At 38.9% G+C, this 21,966-nt stretch overlaps 1 protein-coding gene across 4 annotated transcripts in view; it reads right to left on the bottom strand.

The window, feature by feature from the left end:
* Fam120c (family with sequence similarity 120, member C) overlaps positions 1 to 21,966 on the bottom strand; it is a 131,621-nt gene that overhangs the window by 8,285 nt on the left and 101,370 nt on the right. For 3 of the 4 annotated variants that reach the window (XR_003953004.1, XM_030251275.1, NM_198105.2), the window contains 3 exons: positions 8,019 to 8,133; positions 1,677 to 1,886; positions 371 to 572 (listed from right to left, as the gene is read on the bottom strand). Coding sequence is in view for 3 of the 4 variants with exons in the window: in XM_030251275.1 (XP_030107135.1) it covers positions 371 to 572; positions 1,677 to 1,886; positions 8,019 to 8,133 (527 nt within the window). In the remaining variant the exon portion in view is untranslated. Of the gene's footprint in view, positions 1 to 370; positions 573 to 1,676; positions 1,887 to 8,018; positions 8,134 to 11,484; positions 12,659 to 21,966 lie in introns of those variants that run through there. The other variant, XM_011247802.3, reaches the window with a different exon arrangement.

The following is a 21,966-nucleotide window of genomic DNA, read 5'->3' as shown; positions in this document are numbered from 1 at the left end:
AAAAAGCTTCCTGCAACTGCCTATAAGGAGTGAATGAACTAGCATCAAGCATGCTCCAATTCACATGAATTATAACTATCAAAATAAGGAAGTAATGAGTGATTCTTGGTTTTCCATCAGTCCAGACTGCGTGAGCTTGGATGATGAGACTCAAACCACTGTGAAACAACCACTTCTATCGAGAATGGACTTGGATTTCGCTGGACTTTCTTCCATAGGATACAACATTTATAGTCACATGTCAAATTATTATACTGTCATGTGGAATTCAAAGTAAGCTATACATGAAACTGTTGACTCTGCAACTGGCAGTAAGCTGGAGTGTTGATTATGAGATGCATTAGATGACAGCACATTCGTAGATACTGACCTGCAAACCCTCGACTCCTTGCTTGAGGGGGAGGTGGAAATGAGCCCATGGCTCTGGAATACAGAGAAACAGGGTAGAGAGAGGGCACCATGGGGGGCACGAAAGTAGGTGAGGGGAGCAGAGCAGAAGGTGGCGGATGATTCATGTTGACGCCTTCAAGGATGCTCTGCCGCATCTTCTCCACTTTGCTGGCCAGGTCAGCCTTCAAATGAGCACAGGAATTAGTACTGATTTGAACTTTCCCCATGTTCCACGCACAGTACTGAGCACTCTAGGCACACTCTCACAGTTCTCTTCCCATTGTGGGAACTGAGCTCAGTGCAAAAGGCTTCTAGATTATAGCCTCAGAAAGCCTGTTTGGCATTCAAGTTCCTACTCTTCACAAGAAACCTACAATACCATAAGATTATTTCTGACCAGCAGCTTATGAGGAAAACAAATATAACAATAGGGACATCAGAAAAGGGTTGACTGCATGCCAACAATAGGTTAGATCTCTCTTTTAAGGGAGAGGTAACAAAATCAGGTAGCAGAGAAAAGAAAAAAAAAACCTAGATACTTACAGAGCTTTTGAACCTCTCTCACATTCAAGACTGAAGACCCTTAGCTCTGATGAGGCTGTGTGCATATACCTAGCTCCAGAGGTTGGTAAACTTCTGGAACTTTGTGGGCCACACTGTGTCTGCCACAACTACTCTTCTCTGCCATCCTTGCATGAACAAAGTCGTAGATATATAAATGAATGAATGTGGCCATGTTGCAATACAATGCTATTTATAAAGAAGAGGGGGCAGGATGGGAGTGATTTTCTGACCCTTCAGTCCCTCAGTTCACTCCCCAATAAACAGACACACTACCGAGTAAGGTTCCCTTTCCCAAGGTTATACTGTAAAACCTACTCTATCATTTCCTTACCACTTGCTTCTATTTCTAACCCCCTCCCTACCCCCAGGAATATCACTTAGAAAGGTGACTTGCAGTATTTGTGAATAAGGAGAAATGACATTCCAAGAGTTCCAGGAAGGGCATATGACACAATGTATGTGGCAATTCCATGGAAAAGAAATACTCTCAGTAAGGCAAAAGTTATAAAAACTTTAAATGGGGAAAAACATAACTCTCCAACATATGCTTTTGTAATAGACATATAGTAGATTATAGATATTGGAGACCATGTTGATTACATTTAGCTTAAGTCTGACACGTTGTCTCACTCGTGTTACCTACTGAACAAATGTTTTAGCTCTAGCCCCACTTCCATGCCTACAAATTTGTTCCCATACCAGATCAGGGTGTGTACTGGTACCTGGCCATCACAGAGTTCAACCAGTGATACTCGCTCTCGGCCTGCTTTAATGAGTTTGCTCTGGAACAGCTTGCCATCAAAGTAAATCCAGGGGCAGCAGTGCTCCCATGGGACTGGCTGTCCACATGCATCATTGGCAAACAGAGCTGTGTCGACCCCACTCATGAAGAGGGCAGCAAGCTGGATCCCTCGAGCATCCAGTTTCTCAATCTAAAACCATCACAGAGAAAAAATACTAAGAAACTACAAGGAAAAGAAAGAAAGAAATGAAAAACTTTATGCCTAAAACAACCTAAAGTCTGTGGCCTCATATGTTTGGTTGCAGTTAAAATGCAGATTCCCTAAAATATTGTGTAAAATTATCTTTAGGCAATGTTTATAAGGTACCTATGAAACATAAATGAAGTCATAGTTAGGTTTAGGTCCTATCTCAAGATACCTCATTGTGTATACACAAATATTAAAAAAGTCTGAAGAAAATCTCAAATCTGAAATATGTCTGGTCAATTCTGTGCATTTCAGATAAGGGGTACCTAACCTAGATTGTCATTGGTAACAGTTATTAATTATTATTCCTGTCATGTTGACTCTTCCAATTAAATTAGAACATGCTGGGCCGGTGGGATGTTCTGTGGGTAAGGGCACTGAGTTCACTCCCTAGGCCATCCACATGGTCGAAGGAGAGAACCAGCTTGCAAGTTGTCCTCTGGCCTGCACATGGACTTCACGGCACAGTGCACTCCCTGCACTGCACCCACAAGTAAGTAAATAATAAATGTAAAATAGCATTTTTTAAAAAAAAAATATGGTCTTACACTATCACTTAAGCTTGTCTCACAGTCATGGTAATCCTCCTGCCTCAGCTTCCTGAGTACTGGGATTACAGTCATGAGCTGCCATACATACTGCTTTTCAACAGTCACTTGAGTGCAAAAGTCATTTATATGTCCACCTTTCCCTGAGATGATTTAGAGGATACACATTTTGCTCATCAAATTTGAAACTTTCAAAAAGTGAAAACCAAAAGAATATTCAATACTGGTGACAGTGCAATGAGATAAATGGAAAGTCTTACAAATGCTGAGGCATATCTACTGCAACTAAGTAATATATATCAAGAACTCCGAAAATGTTTACACTTGTCAACTCAGAAAGTTTCCTTTGAGGAATCAGTTCTAGCAAGGTGACAGTGCATGAACTGAGGAGGCTAAGGCAGGAGTTCTGCTGTGAGTTCAAGGCCAGCCTGGGCCAAGACAATATATCTTATAGAAAATCAACCAGCCACCCAATCAAACAAACAAGCTCTCTTCTGCCAAGTACAGCTACAGTCCCAACTACTCAAAAGGCTGAGGTGACAGGACCATCTGAGCCTGGGAGTTTAAGCTTAGCCTAGGAAACGTAGCAAATTACACTTGTCTTAGGCTGTTGGATTTTTCCTTTGCTGACCTAACTTCAATTATGATGTTGCAATTTTTTCTCTTTTTTTTTCTGGTGTTTCTGATTGAAGCCCCCATGGACATTTGGTCATTAGCACGCCCAACCATCAAAGAAAGATAACATAAAAAACGTATAGTATGGGGCTGGATAGATGTCTCTGCAGTTAAGAGCATTTGCTGTTTTGTAGAGGACAAATGTAATGGTTCTTTTGATAGGAAATAGATTTCTGAGTCTTAGACCAGCTCTTCATACCAAATCACACCCAGAAGGGGACTTGAAACTATATCAGCTTTCTATTGAGCCATCTGACATGCCAGCCTTAAATAACCACTATCATCAGTTTTAACTTGTTTGTTTTTATGTGCATTAATATTTTATCCGTGTGAATATTTAGATACATGTCTAGTGCCTGCAGAAGTCAGAAGAGATAACTGGATTCCCTACTACCAGAGTTATAGATAATAAGCTACCCCATAGGTCCTGGAAATTATGATGTTGCAAATCTTTCTCTCTATTTTTCTGTTGTTACTGACTGACCCAAAGCTTTTTGATATTGGCCAGGTACTCTACTTCTGAGCTGCGGCCCGACTTCAAGACCATTTTATTATTTTGTTTGACATCACCAGATATTACAGGCTGGTCTCAAATTCTTTTCCTTCCTGCCTCAGGTTTAAGCACATATCATCCTGCTTAGCTTGTCCTCTCCCTCTTAGAAGTCATCTCCTTCTGACAATTTTTGTATCAAAGTACTAAACTATCTGTGCTGGTTAGGTCCCCCCCCCCATCAACTTGACACATACTAGAATCATATGAGAAGAAACGTCAATTAAGAAGTTGCTTTCATCAGATTGGTCTGTGGGTGAGCCTTAGGGCATTTTCTTGATTAATGACTGATGTGTGAGCAAGCTATGAGGAACAAGCCAGTATGCGACACTCTTCCATTGCCTCTGCTTCAGTTCCTGCTCTGGTTCCCCTCAGTGATAAACTATAAAATGTGAGCTGAAATAAAACTTTTCCTGCCCCAAGTTGGCATTGCTCAATGTTTTGTCACAGCACATAAATTCTGCAAACTATTATACTACCTTCCCTATTCAGCTTCAGGAGCCTGCTACTGCATCTGGTTTGACTTTATAAGCCTTACTGGATTAGGGCTGGGCTAATAGAGAGAGTAAAGAGGAGAAAGCAAGCTCACTGTGGAGGCAATGTGACCAACTCTTCAGGCTCCTACTACCATGACTTTATGGCCATGACAGATTGCACCTTCAAACTGAGCTAGAATAAATAAATAATTTGTCATAGCAATGAAAAAAGTAATAAATACAGGCATCAAAGTTACATATCTACTAAAAGGGGTGTCTTGCATTTGCATGGCTAGTATTTTTTTTTAATTAGGTATTTTCCTCGTTTACATTTTCAATGCTATCCCAAAGGTCCCCCATACCCCCCCCAATCCCCTACCCACCCACTCCCCCTTTTTGGCCCTGGCGTTCCCCTGTACTGGGGCATATAAAGTTTGCAAGTCCAATGGGCCTCTTTGTAGTGATGGCCGACTAGGCCATCTTTTGATACATATGCAGCTAAAGACAAGAGCTCCCGGGTACTGGTTAGTTCATATTGTTGTTCCACCTATAGGGTTGCAGTTCCCTTTAGCTCCTTGGGTAATTTCTCTAGCTCCTCCATTAGGGGCCGTGTGACCCATCCAATAGCTGACTGTGATCATCCACTTCTGTGTTTGCTAGGCCCCGGCATAGTCTCACAAGAGAGAGCTATATCTGGGTCCTTTCAGCGAAATCTTGCTAGTGTATGCAATGGTGTCAGCATTTGGAAGCTGATTATGGGATGGATCCCTGCATATGGCAATCGCTAGATGGTCCATCCTTTCGTCACAGCTCCAAATTTTGTCTCTGTAACTCCTTCTATGGGTGTTTTGTTCCCATTTCTAAGAAAGGGTAAAGTGTCCACACTTTGGTCTTCGTTCTTCTTGAATTTCATGCGTTTGGCAAGTTGTATCTTATATCTTGGGTATCCTAAGTTTCTGGGCTAATATCCACTTATCAGTGAGTACATATTGTGCGAGTTCCTTTGTAATTGGGTTACTTCACTCAGGATGATACCCTCCAGGTCCATCCATTTGCCTAGGAATTTCATAAATTCATTTTTTTAATAGCTGAGTAGTATTCCATTGTGTAAATGTACCACATTTTCTGTATCCATTCCTCTGTTGAGGGGCATCTGGGTTCTTTCCAGTTTCTGGCTATTATAAACAAGGCTGCTATGAACATAGTGGAGCATGTGTTCTTCTTACCGGTTGGGACATCTTCTGGATATATGCCCAGGAGAGGTATTGCGGGATCCTCCGGTAGTACTATGTCCAATTTTCTGAGGAACCGCCAGACTGATTTCCAGAGTGGTTGTACAAGCTTGCAATCCCACCAACAATGGAGGAGTGTTCCCCTTTCTCCACATCCTCGCCAGCATCTGCTGTCACCTGAGTTTTTGATCTTTGCCATTCTGACTGGAGTGAAGTGGAATCTCAGTGTTGTTTTGATTTGCATTTCCCTGATGATTAAGGATGTTGAACATTTTTTCAGGTGCTTCTCTGCCATTCGGTATTCCTCAGGTGAGAATTCTTTGTTCAGCTCTGAGCCCCATTTTTTAATGGGGTTATTTGATTTTCTGGAGTCCACCTTTTTGAGTTCTTTATATATATTGGATATTAGTCCCATATCTGATTTGGGATAGGTAAAGATCCTTTCCCAATCTGTTGGTGGCCTTTTTGTCTTATTGACGGTGTCTTTTGCTTTGCAGAAGCTTTGCAATTTTATGAGGTCCCATTTATCGATTCTTGATCTTACAGCACAAGGCATGGCTAGTATTTATAGAGTAGAATACATTTAAAATATACAAATGTACAAGAGACTGTTCTGTTTTACGCACATTACTTTATTATCTTGACAATACAATGAGTAATGACATAGAAGGTAAAAAAGCCAAGTAACCTGGACAGTATCATGTAGATAGGAGGCAATGATGCCAAGATTGAGGGACAAGGCAATCTATACTTATAGTCCACTACTATCTTCTATTGCTTTCAGTTCATGGTGTATCTATTTTCTTCCTTATGCTTTTCTATTTTTTCTCCCAGTTTTTACTACTGTAGAGGGATTTTGATCCATCAATATGGCTAGTCTGGCTGGAATAAAGACATGTCCTCTGGTGGTTTAAATATGTTTGGCCCAGAGAGTGGTACTATGAGGAGGTGTGATCTTGTTGGAGGAAGTGTGTCACTGTGGAGGTGGGCTTTAAGACCCTCGTTCTAGCTGCCTGGAAGCCAGTCTTCTCCTGTTTGTTTTCAGAACAAGATGTAGAAGTCACAGCTTCTCCTGCACCATGCCTGCCTGGAAGCTCCGAGGCTTCTGCCTTCATAATAATGGACAGAAACTCTGAACGTGTAAAGGAGCCCCAATTAAATGTTATCCTTTATAAAGAGTTGCCTTGGTCATGATGTCTGTTCACAGCAGTAAAACCCAAACTAAGACACACCCTTAGCATACACCTTTAATCCCAAACAATGAAGGTAAAGTTATTTTGTAGAAGGAAGCACCCAAGTTTGAAAGTGATGTCTAATTGAGTGGCAAAGTGATGAATCAGAGAAAGATTTGACAGAATAGAATATGCCCAACTCTCACAAAAAAAGAGGAGAAAGCAATGCAGTGAGAGGGAAGGAGAGAGGGCAGTTTTCCTGGGACAGTTGTACAGAGACAGGCTGCAGAGTGAGAACAAGCTAGACACAGGTAAAGACCGAATGAGCCAGAGAATAAGAAGGAGCCAGAAAATTAGAACAGATTGCTGGAGTTAGTTGGTGGCTAAACAGAGCCATTCAGGAGAAGCCCAGAAAAGCCAGATTGAACCAGGACTTTTGAGTCAGACACCCGAGTTGAACCAGCCAGAACTCAGAAAGAGCTAGTAAGGGTGAGCTTATTCAGCAGCAAGTCCCAGAGGCTGAAAACATTCTAGGTCTGGATTAGATTGTACAGAGGATGGAAGCTTACAGCAATAGGCCTAGGTTAGCAGATCGGAGGCAGTAAACCTCAGAGATGGCAACTACATCAGGCTAATAAAAGATAATATTACATAGTACCCTTTATTAAGTGTATGTGTTGGGAGCAGAAGCAGTGATGATATAGCTCAGCAGGTAAAGCTTTGCCCTTGTACACAAGACTCATCACCCGAATTTGATCACTGGATCTTCCAAGGTGGCAGGAGAGAAGTAACAACTGAGGTGTCATTTGACCTCCACATGTATACTGTAATTCACACACACCTACAATCACACACTAAATAAATAAATAAATAAATAAATAAATAAATAAATAAATAAATAAATAAATACAATTAGCTAATAGGAGATAGATATTTACTCAGAGACAAGTAGGGACACTAAGGTCCCTGGAACATATCTTATAAGTGCCAATCTTACCATGGTTTACAAGCCTTGTAAAATATCTATCTTTTCTGAGTATTCTGATTCATCATGGGAGTGGGAGAATATAGCAGGCATCCCTTGGTTTTATTAACAGAAGGATCTATTTGGCTAAGGTAAATAAAACATTTACCTATAGAATTATTCTTTCCCTAGCTCCAAAAGAAAGTGACTTAAAGTAGACCTATGAGCTTATGCAAGAAAATGTGAGTGTGGTGGGATACACCTATTATCTCAGAACTTGGGAAGTAGAAGCTAAAGGATTAGGAGTTCGAGGTCCTCTTTCCTTACACAGCGAGTTTAGGCCCAGCCTGAGATTCTCTCAAAAACAATACAAAACAAAACAACAAAATACACAAATCAAATCAAATCAAAACCAGAAAAGCAGGGAAAGGAATTTAAATGAAGGTAGAATAAATCACCTTGAGTTCTTGAAGCTGATCTGGTTCATAAAGCTGAGTAGAAACTGCCTGTGCAAGGAAGGTGTCAAGTTCATGGCGATGCAGGATTCGGCCACCAGGCCACTGAACCATGTATCTAGAAACAAAAACATCATTATTTGATAACAGTTCCCATCATTCATATCCCAGACATCAAGAACCTAAAGTGGTGCCAAGCACTATAGCACACACCTGTAATCCTATTATTTAGGAGAAAAAGAGGAGGATAGAGAGTTCCAGGCTAGCCTGGGCATTGTAGCAAGACACTACCAGAAATAATAACAAGAATGATGGCTGGAGATGTAGCTCAGAAGAAGAGAACTGTCCTAGAATGCACACAAAAAAACATGCACACACAAAAACTCCAAAAACTTGTCAGGAATCAAACTCGGAGTTAATTTATAGTAATTCCAAATCTGAGTGGCAGGGGAGATAGACATGAACAACATTGACAGTGTAGTGTGGTATGCTAAAAAAATGCACAGAGTTCTATAAGAACACAGAAGAGTCCAGTGGGCAAGTCACCTGAAAAACTCATCAGGAGCAGAGTTTCAAGGGGATTGTATAATTTAATAAGATACAGGGTAGGAATAAAACATCCTATTTTACTCTAGGGAAGAATAATATGGAGGCATGATATGGCAAGGTACACCTGGCTTGATATTGCTGAATGATAGTGGGGAAAATTATAAAGTCGGACACTATATCATAGTCTTCAAATAAGATTATATGTAAATCTTTGTCCCTGAATTGTAGGAAGACATTTAAGGACTATCAGCAGGAGAGTGATACTGACATATGTATTAGTTGAGGTGACTGAATCTGTGGCCAAAATGGACTAAATGAAGGCACTGAAAGTGGGGATGATGTTGTTTGGGGATAAGGTTAAGAGCTGCCAGCACATAAACCCACAAGGCTTGGTCATAGGAATTTCTTTTCCCACAGTGCTAGGGGTGGAATTAAGGACTACATGCATGTTAGTCACTCCCAACCCTTGGCCACAGGTTTTACAGGACAGGGAAGGGAAGGGAAGGGAAGAACCCAAGACCCCAAGAACTTTGGCTTGTGAAGATGGCTGGATGACATGGTACCATTTTTAAAGATAAGAAATCTAATTAAGTACCTATTCACGAGTATTCGAATTGACTGTCAATGAACTGAATGTGTCTTACTATTATAGATAGTGTGAATGAAGAGACAAATGGGAAAAAAACTACAAATATATCAGTATAAAATATGTACTTAGCTCCTTAAGGGTGCATAAGACAATGAACAACATCTAGTCTAGAGTTGTTCTAGACTTTGGGAACTTGGCATTTAAAGCAACGGGTGGCTGGAGCAACACATGAAATGAATTCCTGGAGACTCTAGCCTAATTACCGGAGCCACAATCTGGCTTGGAATCTAGAAAGCTCTCTGAACTACTGTCCTCCATTGGGGAGAGAACAGTATAAGCATCCCTACCACCAATATTTTTCTTCAAGCTCAAGTTCCTTTGAGTTTTACAATGATTCTGGAATGGCAGGACTTAACAAATCCTGTGACTTGTTTAGCAATTATATTCTAAATATCTAGGATATGTAGGTAGGAACTCTGTAACCGACAAATCTTCTCTTTGCCTAGAACATTCTGTACTGTCTTTTCTGCTCATTGTTCACTTGGGAAATTTATTCATAATTTATTACCTAGTTTATATTTTCTGATACTATGTTATTTAGCACATAATTCATAGTTTGTATCTTTCCCAAAGTGTTCTTTTTACCAATACTTTTTTGCCTTGAAGACTACTTTTTATAGTTTCTTGATTTAGCTTTACTTAAGCTTTTATTTCAAAGCCTTTTATCTTTATTTCTTGGCAAATGTGAAGAAAACACATCAAAAATGTTGTCATCAAGGTAGTACATGAAAAGTATAAGTAAAAGACATTGAAAATTACAAACTGTGTGAGTAAAAGAATAAAGTTTAAATGTTTTACTAATTATCCACAACGAAAATATATTCAAGTGTCTATGTGAATTACCAGGAGGTCTAGGACCTTGTGTGTTCTTGATGATCTTTGTTTATTATTTCTCCTTTATCATGAACCTTGGTATAGAGTGGGTATTGGCAAATATTTATTGGGAGATTATCAATCAGGTCATGCTAAAACAAATGAAAAAACAACAACACTTAACCAAAACAGAGCTTCCAAAGCAGAATTATTTGAATTACATACATCTTGAATATTATAAAAGAAAAATGACCTAAGGGAGTCAACTGTGAGAGAGAGGCAAACTCTTGAAAGTCTAATACAATTCGCAGGGCATGATCATGCAGGTTGTTCTGAGTGCCTCACTAAATGTATCTAGAGAATCAAAGACAGCTTTATGGAGGAGGAATTAACTTACTTTATTAGGGATTAGAGGTTTTTGCTTGGCTTGATTTATACTCCAGTGTTAATCTGAATTCTTACTATAAAGTATAGCACAGTAGGTGCTCAATAAATATTTGCTGAGTAACTCACTGCAGCATATGCTATTCAAGGGATGTTGAATAAGTTATGAGACGCAGTGTAGGGCCTAATAAGTCAATGGGGTGCAAGGATAGAAGAAATAATAATTATGATTAAATCTACTAATATTTAGGTTGTTAATCATACACTATTTTGTAAACTATATTATTCCACTGAGGGTTATCTCTGTCAAAACTAAATCATGGGGGCTGAAGAGCTGATCCAATGGTAAAGATGGCTTGTTGTTCTTGTGGAGGACTTGGGTTTGGTTCCCAGCACTCACATGATGTCTAACGACTGCCTGCAATATCAGTTTCAGAGGATTCAATGCCCTCTTTTGGTCTGCATGAGTACTGCATGCACAAGGTGAACAGACATGTGCAGGCAAAATACCCATACACATAAAATAAAAATACATAAATATAAAAATAACAAAAACCCATATCATGAAAACTTTCCATTTTCAGTGATAAGATAGCATTTTTTCTATTACATAATTATACATAATCATGTAACTATTGTATATTCTATTATAATTTTAGTAAGCTATTATTTACTTATATATAGTAAAAGCCTGTGATATCGTAGACACACTGATAGAACTGTTATTTTTATAGAATATAGTGGCAAAGATTACATACTTTGGAGGCTGACTTCCTTGGCATTGAGGTTCTAATACTTTGTGACTCTAGGCAACTGCCTTAACCTTTAGAAGATTTAGTTTTCTCATCTCTAGAATTGGGCTGGTACAGCTTATATGTGAAAAGGTTCTTTTTACTTGGTAAAACTCTTATTAGATACTAAATTTTTAAACATAAAAACACTTGTCACTAGCCTATTAATTTTGTGTTTATTTGTGTCAAGCCAATGCCATATTGACTTAAATTTAACATATGATTTAATAATGGGAAGTTTTTCCTACCACTTCTACTTTTAATTTTATTTAACATTATCAAATTTGTTCTGATTTCAAACTTTCATGTTCATTCTGAGTCAGAAAACTGTAAAAGGCTGAGACCAAGTGGTAGAGTACTTGGGAAGGAGGAGGTTTGATCTAACATTGCAAAACAGAAAAGTATAAAGAGGTATGGCCATCCTTATTTCTACAGACCAAAACACCACAAAAACTTAAGTGGCCTTTCAAGGGATAAGACTTTTAATTCTGATAAAGTCCATATTTTTTCTTCCAAATCATTTTTTGATGCAAATCTAAGAACTCTTTACTTAGCACCAGATCCCAGATGTGCCCTGCTCTCCTTTCTTTCTGTAGTAAGATAATTTTGAGCTCATGGGGCTTTAAGTCACAGTTCATTTTTTTTCTGACTACAAAGTTATCTAATTGCTCCAGCACTAATTGTTGAAAAAACTTCAGTCTAGTGAACTTCTTCTTTGTCAATATCAATAGAATATCAGTGTGAACATATATTCTTGAGTTCTTTGTCCCACAAAATAATCCTTAGCAAATACCTCTGTGTCTTAGACACTTATAATAAGCCTTCCCTTTGTATTTCCCTCCTTTTTTCAAGAATGCTTTAGTTATTAAGGGGTTAGTAATCTTTTTTCCAAGATAGGGTTGGACTATGTGTTCAGGCTAGCCTTGAACAGCCACAGGGATCCTTCTACTTTTGTTGTGTAGCTAGGAAGGAGGGACTGTGCCAACACATCCATTCAACTTTACCTTTTGATATAAGTCTTAGAATAAGTTCACTGAATCTAATAAACAATGCATGAAAACTATGGATTGAGGAGATGACATCTTTATAATAGTAAGACTTCCATTCCACGAAGTTTCCATCTTCTTAATATCTCTTTGACTTTTTTCATGAACATTTAGCATAATAATTATTTGAAGTGCTGGGGGTTGAACTCAGGTCCTCATATGCATGCACTCTACAATTGACCAGCCCTAAGCATAAAGATTTTAAGGTTGATTCATGATCTGGCCTGTAAGCAGTAGTTTGACTTAATTGCTACATAATTTTTCATTGATGGACATACCTCAGTACGTTTATCCACTTACCAGTTGATAGATAATTAGGTTCTTTGAGCTTTTTGGCTATTATGATTAATACTTCCATTAATATTCAAGTCTTTCTGTGGGCATATCTTTTCAGTGCTCTTGGAGCGATAGCTAGGAGTGAAATGAATGAGTCATCTGATACATACATATTTAATCTTTTAAGAAAATAATAAATTTGGGGCTGAAGAGATGGCTCTGTGGGTAAGGTGTTTGCGGCTCTTCCAGAGGATAACAAGTTCAGTTCCTAACCCCCACATTAGGTAGGTTAGAACTACCTGAAACTCCAGCTCCAGGAAATGATGCCCTCTTCTGGCCTCCACAGGCATCTGCACATACATGGCACATACTCATAAATATACAGACAGACAGACAGATACACACACACACATATACACACACAAAACAAAATTAAAAAAAAATCTTAAGGAAAAAGAAAATGGCAAACTTGATGGAGATGTATCTCACTGTTAAAGCATTTCTTACTGTAGGCCAAGCTGTGTTTTTGTTTGTTTGTTTGTTTGTTTTTAAAAAACCATTTAATTTAAAATAAGAAAATCACAAAGTAGTCTCAAAAGTAGCTATACTTCCTATGCTTTTTCAACATTTAAAATTTTTGCTATGGTCTTTTTAATTATAATTATTCTGACTGAGTGAAGTAGTATCTGCTATTATCAATATTCTTCAACAAACTTCTGGAAATCTTAGAGTAATAAGACAAAAACAAAAGAACTATAAATAGGGAAAGAAAAATCAAGCTATCTGTGTTTTCATGGGTGTGATCTCATATTTAAAAGATCCTAGGGAATGACAGGATACAAAAATTTTTTAAAAAGCAATAGCCTACACACCGATAAAAAAAAAACTTGCTGAGAAAAAAAATCATAAAAATAAATTAACCTCAAAAACAAAACAGAACAAAACCACAGAATCATATTGCTGACAATTTGGGTATACACATGCATGGTCCTCTCTTTACGTTCCATTACTATGCATGCTTGTTTTGTGCCAACACCATGATGTTTGTTGTTTGCCAACACCAAAACCACATCGTAAATCTAACTAGATCAGTGGTTCTTAACCTTCCTAATGCTGCGGCCCTTTAATATGGTTCCTCATGTTGTGGTGACCCCCAACCAAAAAATTATTTCATTGGTAGTTTTTAACTGTAATTTTGATACTATTATAAATTGCAATGTAAATATTTGAAATGCAGGATTTCTGATAGGTGACTTCTGTGAAAGGGTCATTTGATCCCAAAAGAGGTCATGACCCACAAGTTGAGAACCAGTGGAATAGATGAAAGGATTCTACAATAATAATTATAATACCTCAAAGAAAGATGACAAACTATGAAAGGGTCCTCCTATGTTCATGCATAAGATGAGTTAATATTGCTAAACCTACATACTAATGAAATTCACCTATAGATTCAATATAATCCCCCATTAAAATACCAACACCTTTCTTTTTCACAGAACTAGAAAAATAATCCTCAAAATCATATAGAAGCAGAAAAGACCCCAAATAGAAAAAAAAGCACATCCAAAGTTATCATAACACCCAATTTCAAATTATACTACAGAGCCATGGAGACAACAAACATCATGGTGTTGGCACAAAACAGGCATGTATAGTAATGGAACGTAAAGAGAGGACCATACATGTGTATACCCATATTGTCAGCAGTATGATTCTTGGCAAAGGTGACAAAAACATACACCATAAGCTAGAATCATTTTAACAAATGGTAGTTAGACAATTAGATGATCCCATGTAGAAGACTGAAACTGTGCCAACTCTTTTATTCTATGTATATCAAAACCAAACCCTAACACTTAACATAAAACTGAAACTTCCAACTATAAGTGGAAAACAGGAGAAACACTTCAAGATGTTGGCACAGGTAACAATTTTCTGAATAGGATGCCAATAGCTCAGTGAAAGAGGAAATATAGACATTAGGATTGCATCAAATTCAAAACATCTGCATAACAAAGGAGAGGATAGAATGTGCATGTTCATATTCACAGCAACAATGCTCACAAATCAAGTTGTAGAGTCAGTTTAGGTACCCATCAGTGGACGAGTAAATAAAATGTACTATTTATACAGCACAGTATGATTCAGCCTCAAAGAATGAAATTATATCATTTGTAGGGGAATAATGAAACTAGGAATTACAATATTAAATTATTTGTAGAGTTTAATTAGTTATTTGAGTCCTTGTTATATATTTGCTCAGATTTTCCATTTCTTCTAGAGTTAACTTTAGTAATTTGTGACTTTCTACTAATTGCCAATTTTGTCTATCACTTATTTTGTTGCCATATTATTCTTCATACTTAATTTTTCCAAAGCCAGTAAGTAGTGTTTCTTTATCATTCTTAATTCCAGTTTTTTTTCTAAGTCAGGGAAGGGGGATCACAAGAGACAGTATTAGGGGTATGATCCAAATACATGTTTGAAAATGACAATGAGGCCCCTTATGTATAATTAATATATCCAGTAAATAAAACTTAACAAAGTGCGTATTATTTAACTTTACTATTTTGGTATTCTTATTTCATTTATAGATGATCCAGATTTAGCAGTTCCCTGCTTTCTGATTCTTTGGGTTCACTCAGTTTGCAGTGCTAGGGAGATTCAAGACCTCATGCACTACATGTCAGGTAACTGCATTCCCATTGCTTTGGATGCCCTTTAACTACCCCCTTAACTACCAGGCTCAGGCAGCAATCCTTCCTCAACTTCCCAAACAGCAGGGACTAGCAATGTGTAAAGCTCCAATTTTGGCTTTTTTTCTAGTTTAATATGCAAAATTAGGTTATTGGTATGATGATTCTCTTCTTTTATATGAAAAGCGCTTACAGGTATATATTTATCAGCATTATTTTAGATGTGCCTAATAAGTTACCATGTTGCCATTTTGTTCTTATTCATCTCTATTTTCTAATTTCCTTTGTGGTTTCTCATCTGACTCATTATGTAGGACCTTGAAGTTCAATTTTCATACAGTTGTGCCCCCTTTTTTTTCAGATTTCCTTTTATGAATTACCCCTAGTTTGCAGTTGCCACAGACCACACTTTGAATAACTCAAGCCTGTTTTTTTTTACATTCATCATGTCTTGTTCTGCCACCTAATATATTGTCTGTGATACACAATGTTCCATGTACACATAAAAATGTAGACTTTGATAGTGCTGGGTAGGGTATTCTATAGATAACTAACTGGTGGCCTGGTTTATTGTATAGTTCAGGACTTTTACGTTTGTATTTCTGCACTTGTTCTTTAACCACTTTTTGAAATAACATACTGCACTCTGTATTTAATTATCTTGTGTGGGAACTGGGGACTCAGAGCCATGAGCATATTAAGTATGTGCACCACAATGTAGCTACAGACCCCATCTCAATTGTTATTCTTAAAATTGTCCATTTACAGTTTTCCTTTCTTTCTTTTGTTTTTGTTTGCTTGTTATAAGACAGAAGGTTTCTCTGTACAGCCCTGGCTGACCTGGAACTCTCTCTGTAAACCAGGCTGGCCTTGAACTCACAGAAATCCACTTGCCTCTGTCTCCAGAGTGCTGGAATTAAAGACGCGCACTATCACTGTACAGCTCCAACAGTGTATTACACCATTTACTAGGTCAGTGCTTTCATGATCTATTTGTCTCTGGCCGTGTCCTCAGATATACTTAGAGGTATGCCTTACTAATCTCCTAGGTGTTTCTCAATTTTATCTAGTTGATGATCAGGATTAACTATCACAATAAGGTAGATTACCATGCCTTCATTTAATTTTGCATGCTTGGCTTTATTCAGCTGAGATTTTTTTCTTTTAGTGTTGGAGTTTCAACTTAGGTCTTTGTGTATCCGGAGCAAGTATAGCACTAAAGAACTATATCCCCAACTTTTCATTTACTTCTTTGAAAATATCTATACTGCTTTTAAGTGTTTAGTCTTCTTTGAAAGCCTGAATTATTTACCATTTGTCACATTTAGAGATCTGTAGATTGATCAGGAGTAGTCAATATTATTAGTCAATTTTTCTCTTGTTTAGTTAGTGAAATCTATTTTTATATGTATTTTTATTAGATATTTTCTTCATTTACATTTCAAATGTTATTCCCTTTCCTAGTTTCCTCTCTGAAAATTCCCTTTCCTCCCCCCCCCCAACCCACCCACTCCTGCTTCCTGGTCCTGGCATTCCCCTATACTGGGGCACAGAATCTTCCCAAGACCAAGGGCCTCTCCTCTCATTGATGGCCAACTAGGCCATCCTCTGTTACAAATGCAGCTAGAGACACGAGACCCACCATGTATTTTCTTTGATTGGTGGTTTAGTTCCAGGGAGCTCTGGGGGTATTGGTTAGTTAGTTCATATTGTTGCTCCTCCTATAGGGATTGCAGACCCCTTCTGCTCCTTGGGTATTTTCTCTAGCTCCTTCATTGAGGACCCTGTGCTCCATCCAATAGATAACTGTGAGCATCCCTGTATTTGCCAGGCACTAGCATAGCCTCACAGGAGACAGCTATATCAGGGTCCTGTCAGCAAAATCTTGTTGGCATCTGCCATAGTGTCTGGGTTTGGTGGTTGTTTATGGGATGGATCCCTGGGTGGGGCAGTCTCTGGATGGTCCTTCTGTCTCAGCTCTGAACTTTGTCTCTATAAATCCTTCCATGGGTATTTTGTTCCCCATTCTAAGAAGGAATAAAGTATTCACACTTTGGTCTTCCTTTTTCTTGAGTTTCATGTGTTTTGCAAATTATAACTTGGGTATTCTGAGTTTCTGGGCTAATATCCACTTATTAATGAGTGCATATCATGTGTGTTCTTTTGTGATTGGGTTACCTCACACAGGATGATATCCTCCAGATCAATCCATTTGTCTAAGAATTTCATAAATTTATTGTTTTTAATAGCTGGGTAGTATTCTATTGTATAAATGTACCACATTTTCTGTATCCATTCCTCTGTTGAGGGACATCTGGGTTCTTTCCAGCTTCTGGCTATTATAAATAGGGCTGCTATGAACATAGTGGAGCATGTGTCCTTATTACAAGTTGGAGCATCTTCTGGGTATATGCCCAGGAGTGGCATTGCTGGATCTTCCAGTAGAACTATGTCCAATTTTCTGAGGAACCGCCAAATGATTTTCAGAATGGTTGTACTTTCTATGCATAATGTAGCACTTGACATCATTGTTGAAAATTTTCTCTTTTGTTTTTACCCTAACTTAACCTATCTGTCACTCATAATAAGCAAAAGCCACTAGTTGGTTAAAGAATATGTTTATGTCTCCTCAGCCAACTAGATGTTTACCTTTTACCACTGAGTACATCTCAGAGTATTAGGAGGTTATACAGCTCAGCCCCACACTCAGCAAAGGACAAGTAGCTTACAGGTCATGTCTAAGAAGGCATGGCCTTGAAAAGCCACACAGAATAAAAAGATACATTTGATTTTAGTTTAAAATTTAGCTTCTTGATAGTTATTCTCAGGTGCTGTTTAATCAGAGGTGCTATTTCAGGCTTTTGCACCATAAAGGCATATGCCCTTCATTGATGGGGCTGAATGTATGGGTCTTTAGTGAATGGCTTGTTGTCTTGTCTCACTCTAGCACATATTCAGGAAGACAATACAGAAGCTGATTCTTTCTATGATTCTTGGTATAAAATGTCTGGATCTTCTGCCACATTACTATATTAGTTAGCTATCAGCCTCCTGATCGCTTATCATTAAGCCTCCCTCTGCTTTCCACATACTAGTAGGCACAGAGTTTTCCATTTCTCATTCTAAATTATATCGGTCTCCACCCTGTCTTTACTTAGTTAGGGTTACTATTGCTGTGATCTAACATCATGACCAAAAGCCATGTTGGAAAGGAAAGGGTTTACTAGGCTTATACTTTCACATCACTGTTCATCACGGAAGGAGCTTGGGCCAGGAACTCAAACAGGGCAGAAACCCGGAGGCAGGAGCTGATGAAGAGGCCATGGAGGAATGCCGCTTACTGGCTTGCTCCCCATGGCTTTCTCAGCCTGCTTTCTTATAGAATCCAGGAGAACCTGGATATCCCTCAACTGAAGAATGGATAAAGATAATGTGGTTCATTTACATGATGGAATACTACTCAGTTATTAAAAAGGGCATCATGAATTTTGTAGGCAAATGAACGGAACTAGAATATAGCATCCTGAGGGAGGTAACCCAGACCCAAAAGAACATGCATGGTATGCACTCACTTATAAGTTGATATTAGTTATAAAGTGTACCAAGTTACAATCTACATGCCCAAAGAAGTGAAATACCAAGGAGTGCCCAAATGAGGATGGTAGAATTTTTCTCAGAAAGGGAAATAAAATAAATATTGTAGATGGATGGGTGAAGGGAACTGGGTTGGAAAGGGGAGGGGAGTAGGGCAGGAGGAGGATCAAGTATAGGGGGAATAGGGGAGAGAGAATGAAATCAGCAGTGTGTGTGTGTGTGTGTGTGTGTGTGTGTGGGAGGGTCATTTCTAGGACATGCCAAAGACCTGGGATAGGGGAGGTCTCAGGGTGGCTATGTGGGTCACTTTTGCTGAAACTCCTCCCAGTGGGGGATATGAAGCCTAAAAGTGGCCACTTTCTGTATCCAGGCAGGACTCCCAGTGGAGGGATAAGGACAGCAACTCACCCACAAAACCTTCGACCTAAAATGTGTCCTGCCTACGAGATGTGCAGGAACAAAGATAGAGCAGAGAAGGAGTGAATAGTCAACCAATAACTGGCCCAACTTGAGACCCATTCCATGAGCAAGAAGCAATCCTTGATACTATTAATGATACTTTGTTATGCCTGCAGACAGGAGCCTAGCATAACTGTCCTCTGAGAGGCTCCATCCAATAGCTAACACAAACAGAGGCAGAGACCCATAACCAAACATTAGATGGAGCTCTGGGAGTCTTGTGGAAAAGTTGGGGGAAGGATTGGGAGACCTGAAGAAGATAGGGGTTCCATAGGAAGACAGTCAACTAACCGGGACCCCGGAGGCTCCCAGAGACTGAATCACCAACCAAAGAGAGAGCATGGGCTGGACCTAGCCCTCCCCCAACATACATATGTAGTAGGTGTGCAGCTTGGTCTTCATGCAGGTTCCCCAACAACTGGAGTGGAGGCTGATCCTGAATTTGTTGCCTGGCTGTGGATCACATTTCCCTAACTATGTGGCCTTGTCTGGTCTCAGTGAGAGAGGATGCACCTAGTCCTACAGTGACTGATGTGCTGGTGTGTGTGTGTGTGTGTGTGTGTGTGTGTGTGTGAGAGAGAGAGAGAGAGAGAGAGAGAGAGAGAGAGAGAGAGAGAGAGAGTGAGTTATGGTGTAGCTCCCTTTCTCAGAGAAGAGAAGAAGGGAAGGGGAAAATGGGAGAGGAGCTGTGTGTGGGACTAGGCAGAGAAGGGGGAGCTAATATTGGGATGTAAAGTGAATAAGTAAACTAATTTTTAAAAACCAAAATACCTTATAACCAATACTTATTTTTTTCAATTGAGATTCCCTCCTTTTAGGTAACTCTAGCTTGTGTCAGGTTGACATAAAACTAACCAGCACACATACACACTTTATGGCTTGCTTGCCCCAGCAAAGATCTTCTGAGTGTTTTACTAGATGTAGGGATTTTTTCCCAGTATGGTATGTAATACTTCTGCTCTACAGATGGGTAGTGAAGATGGGGATACATTCCTGTTGGTAGCCCTGATCTTTGTAGCTTACCCCTACGGCTGTGAAAACTCCTTCCAATGTTTGGGCTGCAAGGAGGCAATTAGGGCCTCAGTTAGAGCAGTGGTTTTCAAGCTATAGATCATGACTGCTTTGAGGGTCAAATGACCCATTCACAGGGCTCACACATCAGATATCCTGCATAGTAGATATTTACATGACCATTCAAAACAATACCAAAAGTACAGTTACAGAGTAGCAACAAAAATAATTTTATGGTTGGGGGTCACTACAACAGAAGGAACTATATTAAAGGGTCACAGCATTAAGAATGTTGAGAACCACTAGATTAGAGTCTCTGCCCTTTATGAGTGGGGTTGGGGTCAATAATCCTCTTGACCACACTTACCTGGACTTGGGGATGGGATTGATGACAAATGGCAGCCTTCCCTTTCCAGGGTAAAATAACAGCCCAAGAATAGGAGCTGGGAGAAGGAATCCCTGTCTTCTTGGCTAGTCCTGCTTGAAATAGACCCACTTTAATACAGGTGAGGGCAAGGGAGTGAGCCTGACTCACAATTACAGATTTACTGATACCTTGAGCAGATTTAGATGGTCTTTCTTTTTGAAAACTACATGTCGACTTGCATTAGGAAAATTCTGCCTATATAGAATTCTGTTCCGCTTCTGTTGTCTTTAATACCACTATTCAAATCTACATATTTTAATTTTACTTAAGCCAAACAAGAATCTTTTATCTTGTTTGACAACTAAATATTTCCATTACTAACAGCATTTAAGTGGGTTTAGCTATGCTTTTCACTGTGTCTCAAAACAATAGCTTAACTTTCCTGCATGTTATTTCCCTCTATTTTTATGCATTTGAGTAACTATGTAATAAGTCTCTTTCCCCACATTTAGCAACATAAATGTCTGGATATAATTTATAGTCTATCAGTAACTAGATTTATTGTCTCCATTTCATCCTTAATTATCCCTGTTATATGGCATTTCAATAATAACCAGATATTTTAGTACAATGGACACTTACCAACCTTCATTTTACAATTCAGATGTTTTAAAAACAAACTGAAAATGCTAGCTGAACCAGTAAGCAACACTGGGCCCAGTAACAGAGAGTCTCTTGCACTGGTCTATGCTTTAGTCAACATAGTTTTCACTGGACAAAGCCACAACCTGAAAGGCAGCAGTAGCAGGCAAAGCAGTTTGAAAGTATGTTTGTAGGTTTCACTAATAGGACAAAGGTCATTTATGCCAGCCAGTTGGTCACTGTGTCACATTAGTGAAGCCACAGTCTAAAGCGTTCACAGTATTCTACATGTCTATAAGTTTGCTCTGTTTCTTCTACTGTCCTTCTTCTATGCCCCCAACTCCCTGGCAGAAAATGTTCACCTCAAGAGTGTACATCTAGCTATTCCCAAGTGTACTAACACAGCTTGATTGTTGGAATCAATGGCTTCTGGGGTCTTTTATGATGTTAGTCAGTTTTCTAATCAGGTGAAAAGCAACTAAGCCTTTGCTTTTATGAGCCCTTCTAAGAGAAGAAATCCCCACTAGCCCCTAAAATCTTCATTTAGTAGATTTGATTTTTACAAAAAGTTTAAAATGTTCTGAATTTATAGAGTGTATGCATGCATGTGAGGGGGCATATGTGTGTTCCACAGTGCACATGTAGAAGTTAGAGAACAACAGCTTATGGGA

The sequence above is a fragment of the Mus musculus genome, chromosome X (assembly GCF_000001635.26).
Source record: "Mus musculus strain C57BL/6J chromosome X, GRCm38.p6 C57BL/6J".
NCBI lineage: Eukaryota > Metazoa > Chordata > Mammalia > Rodentia > Muridae > Mus > Mus musculus.
The sequence above is the reverse complement of the archived record's forward strand: the minus strand, read 5'-3'. Positions and strand labels throughout refer to the sequence as shown.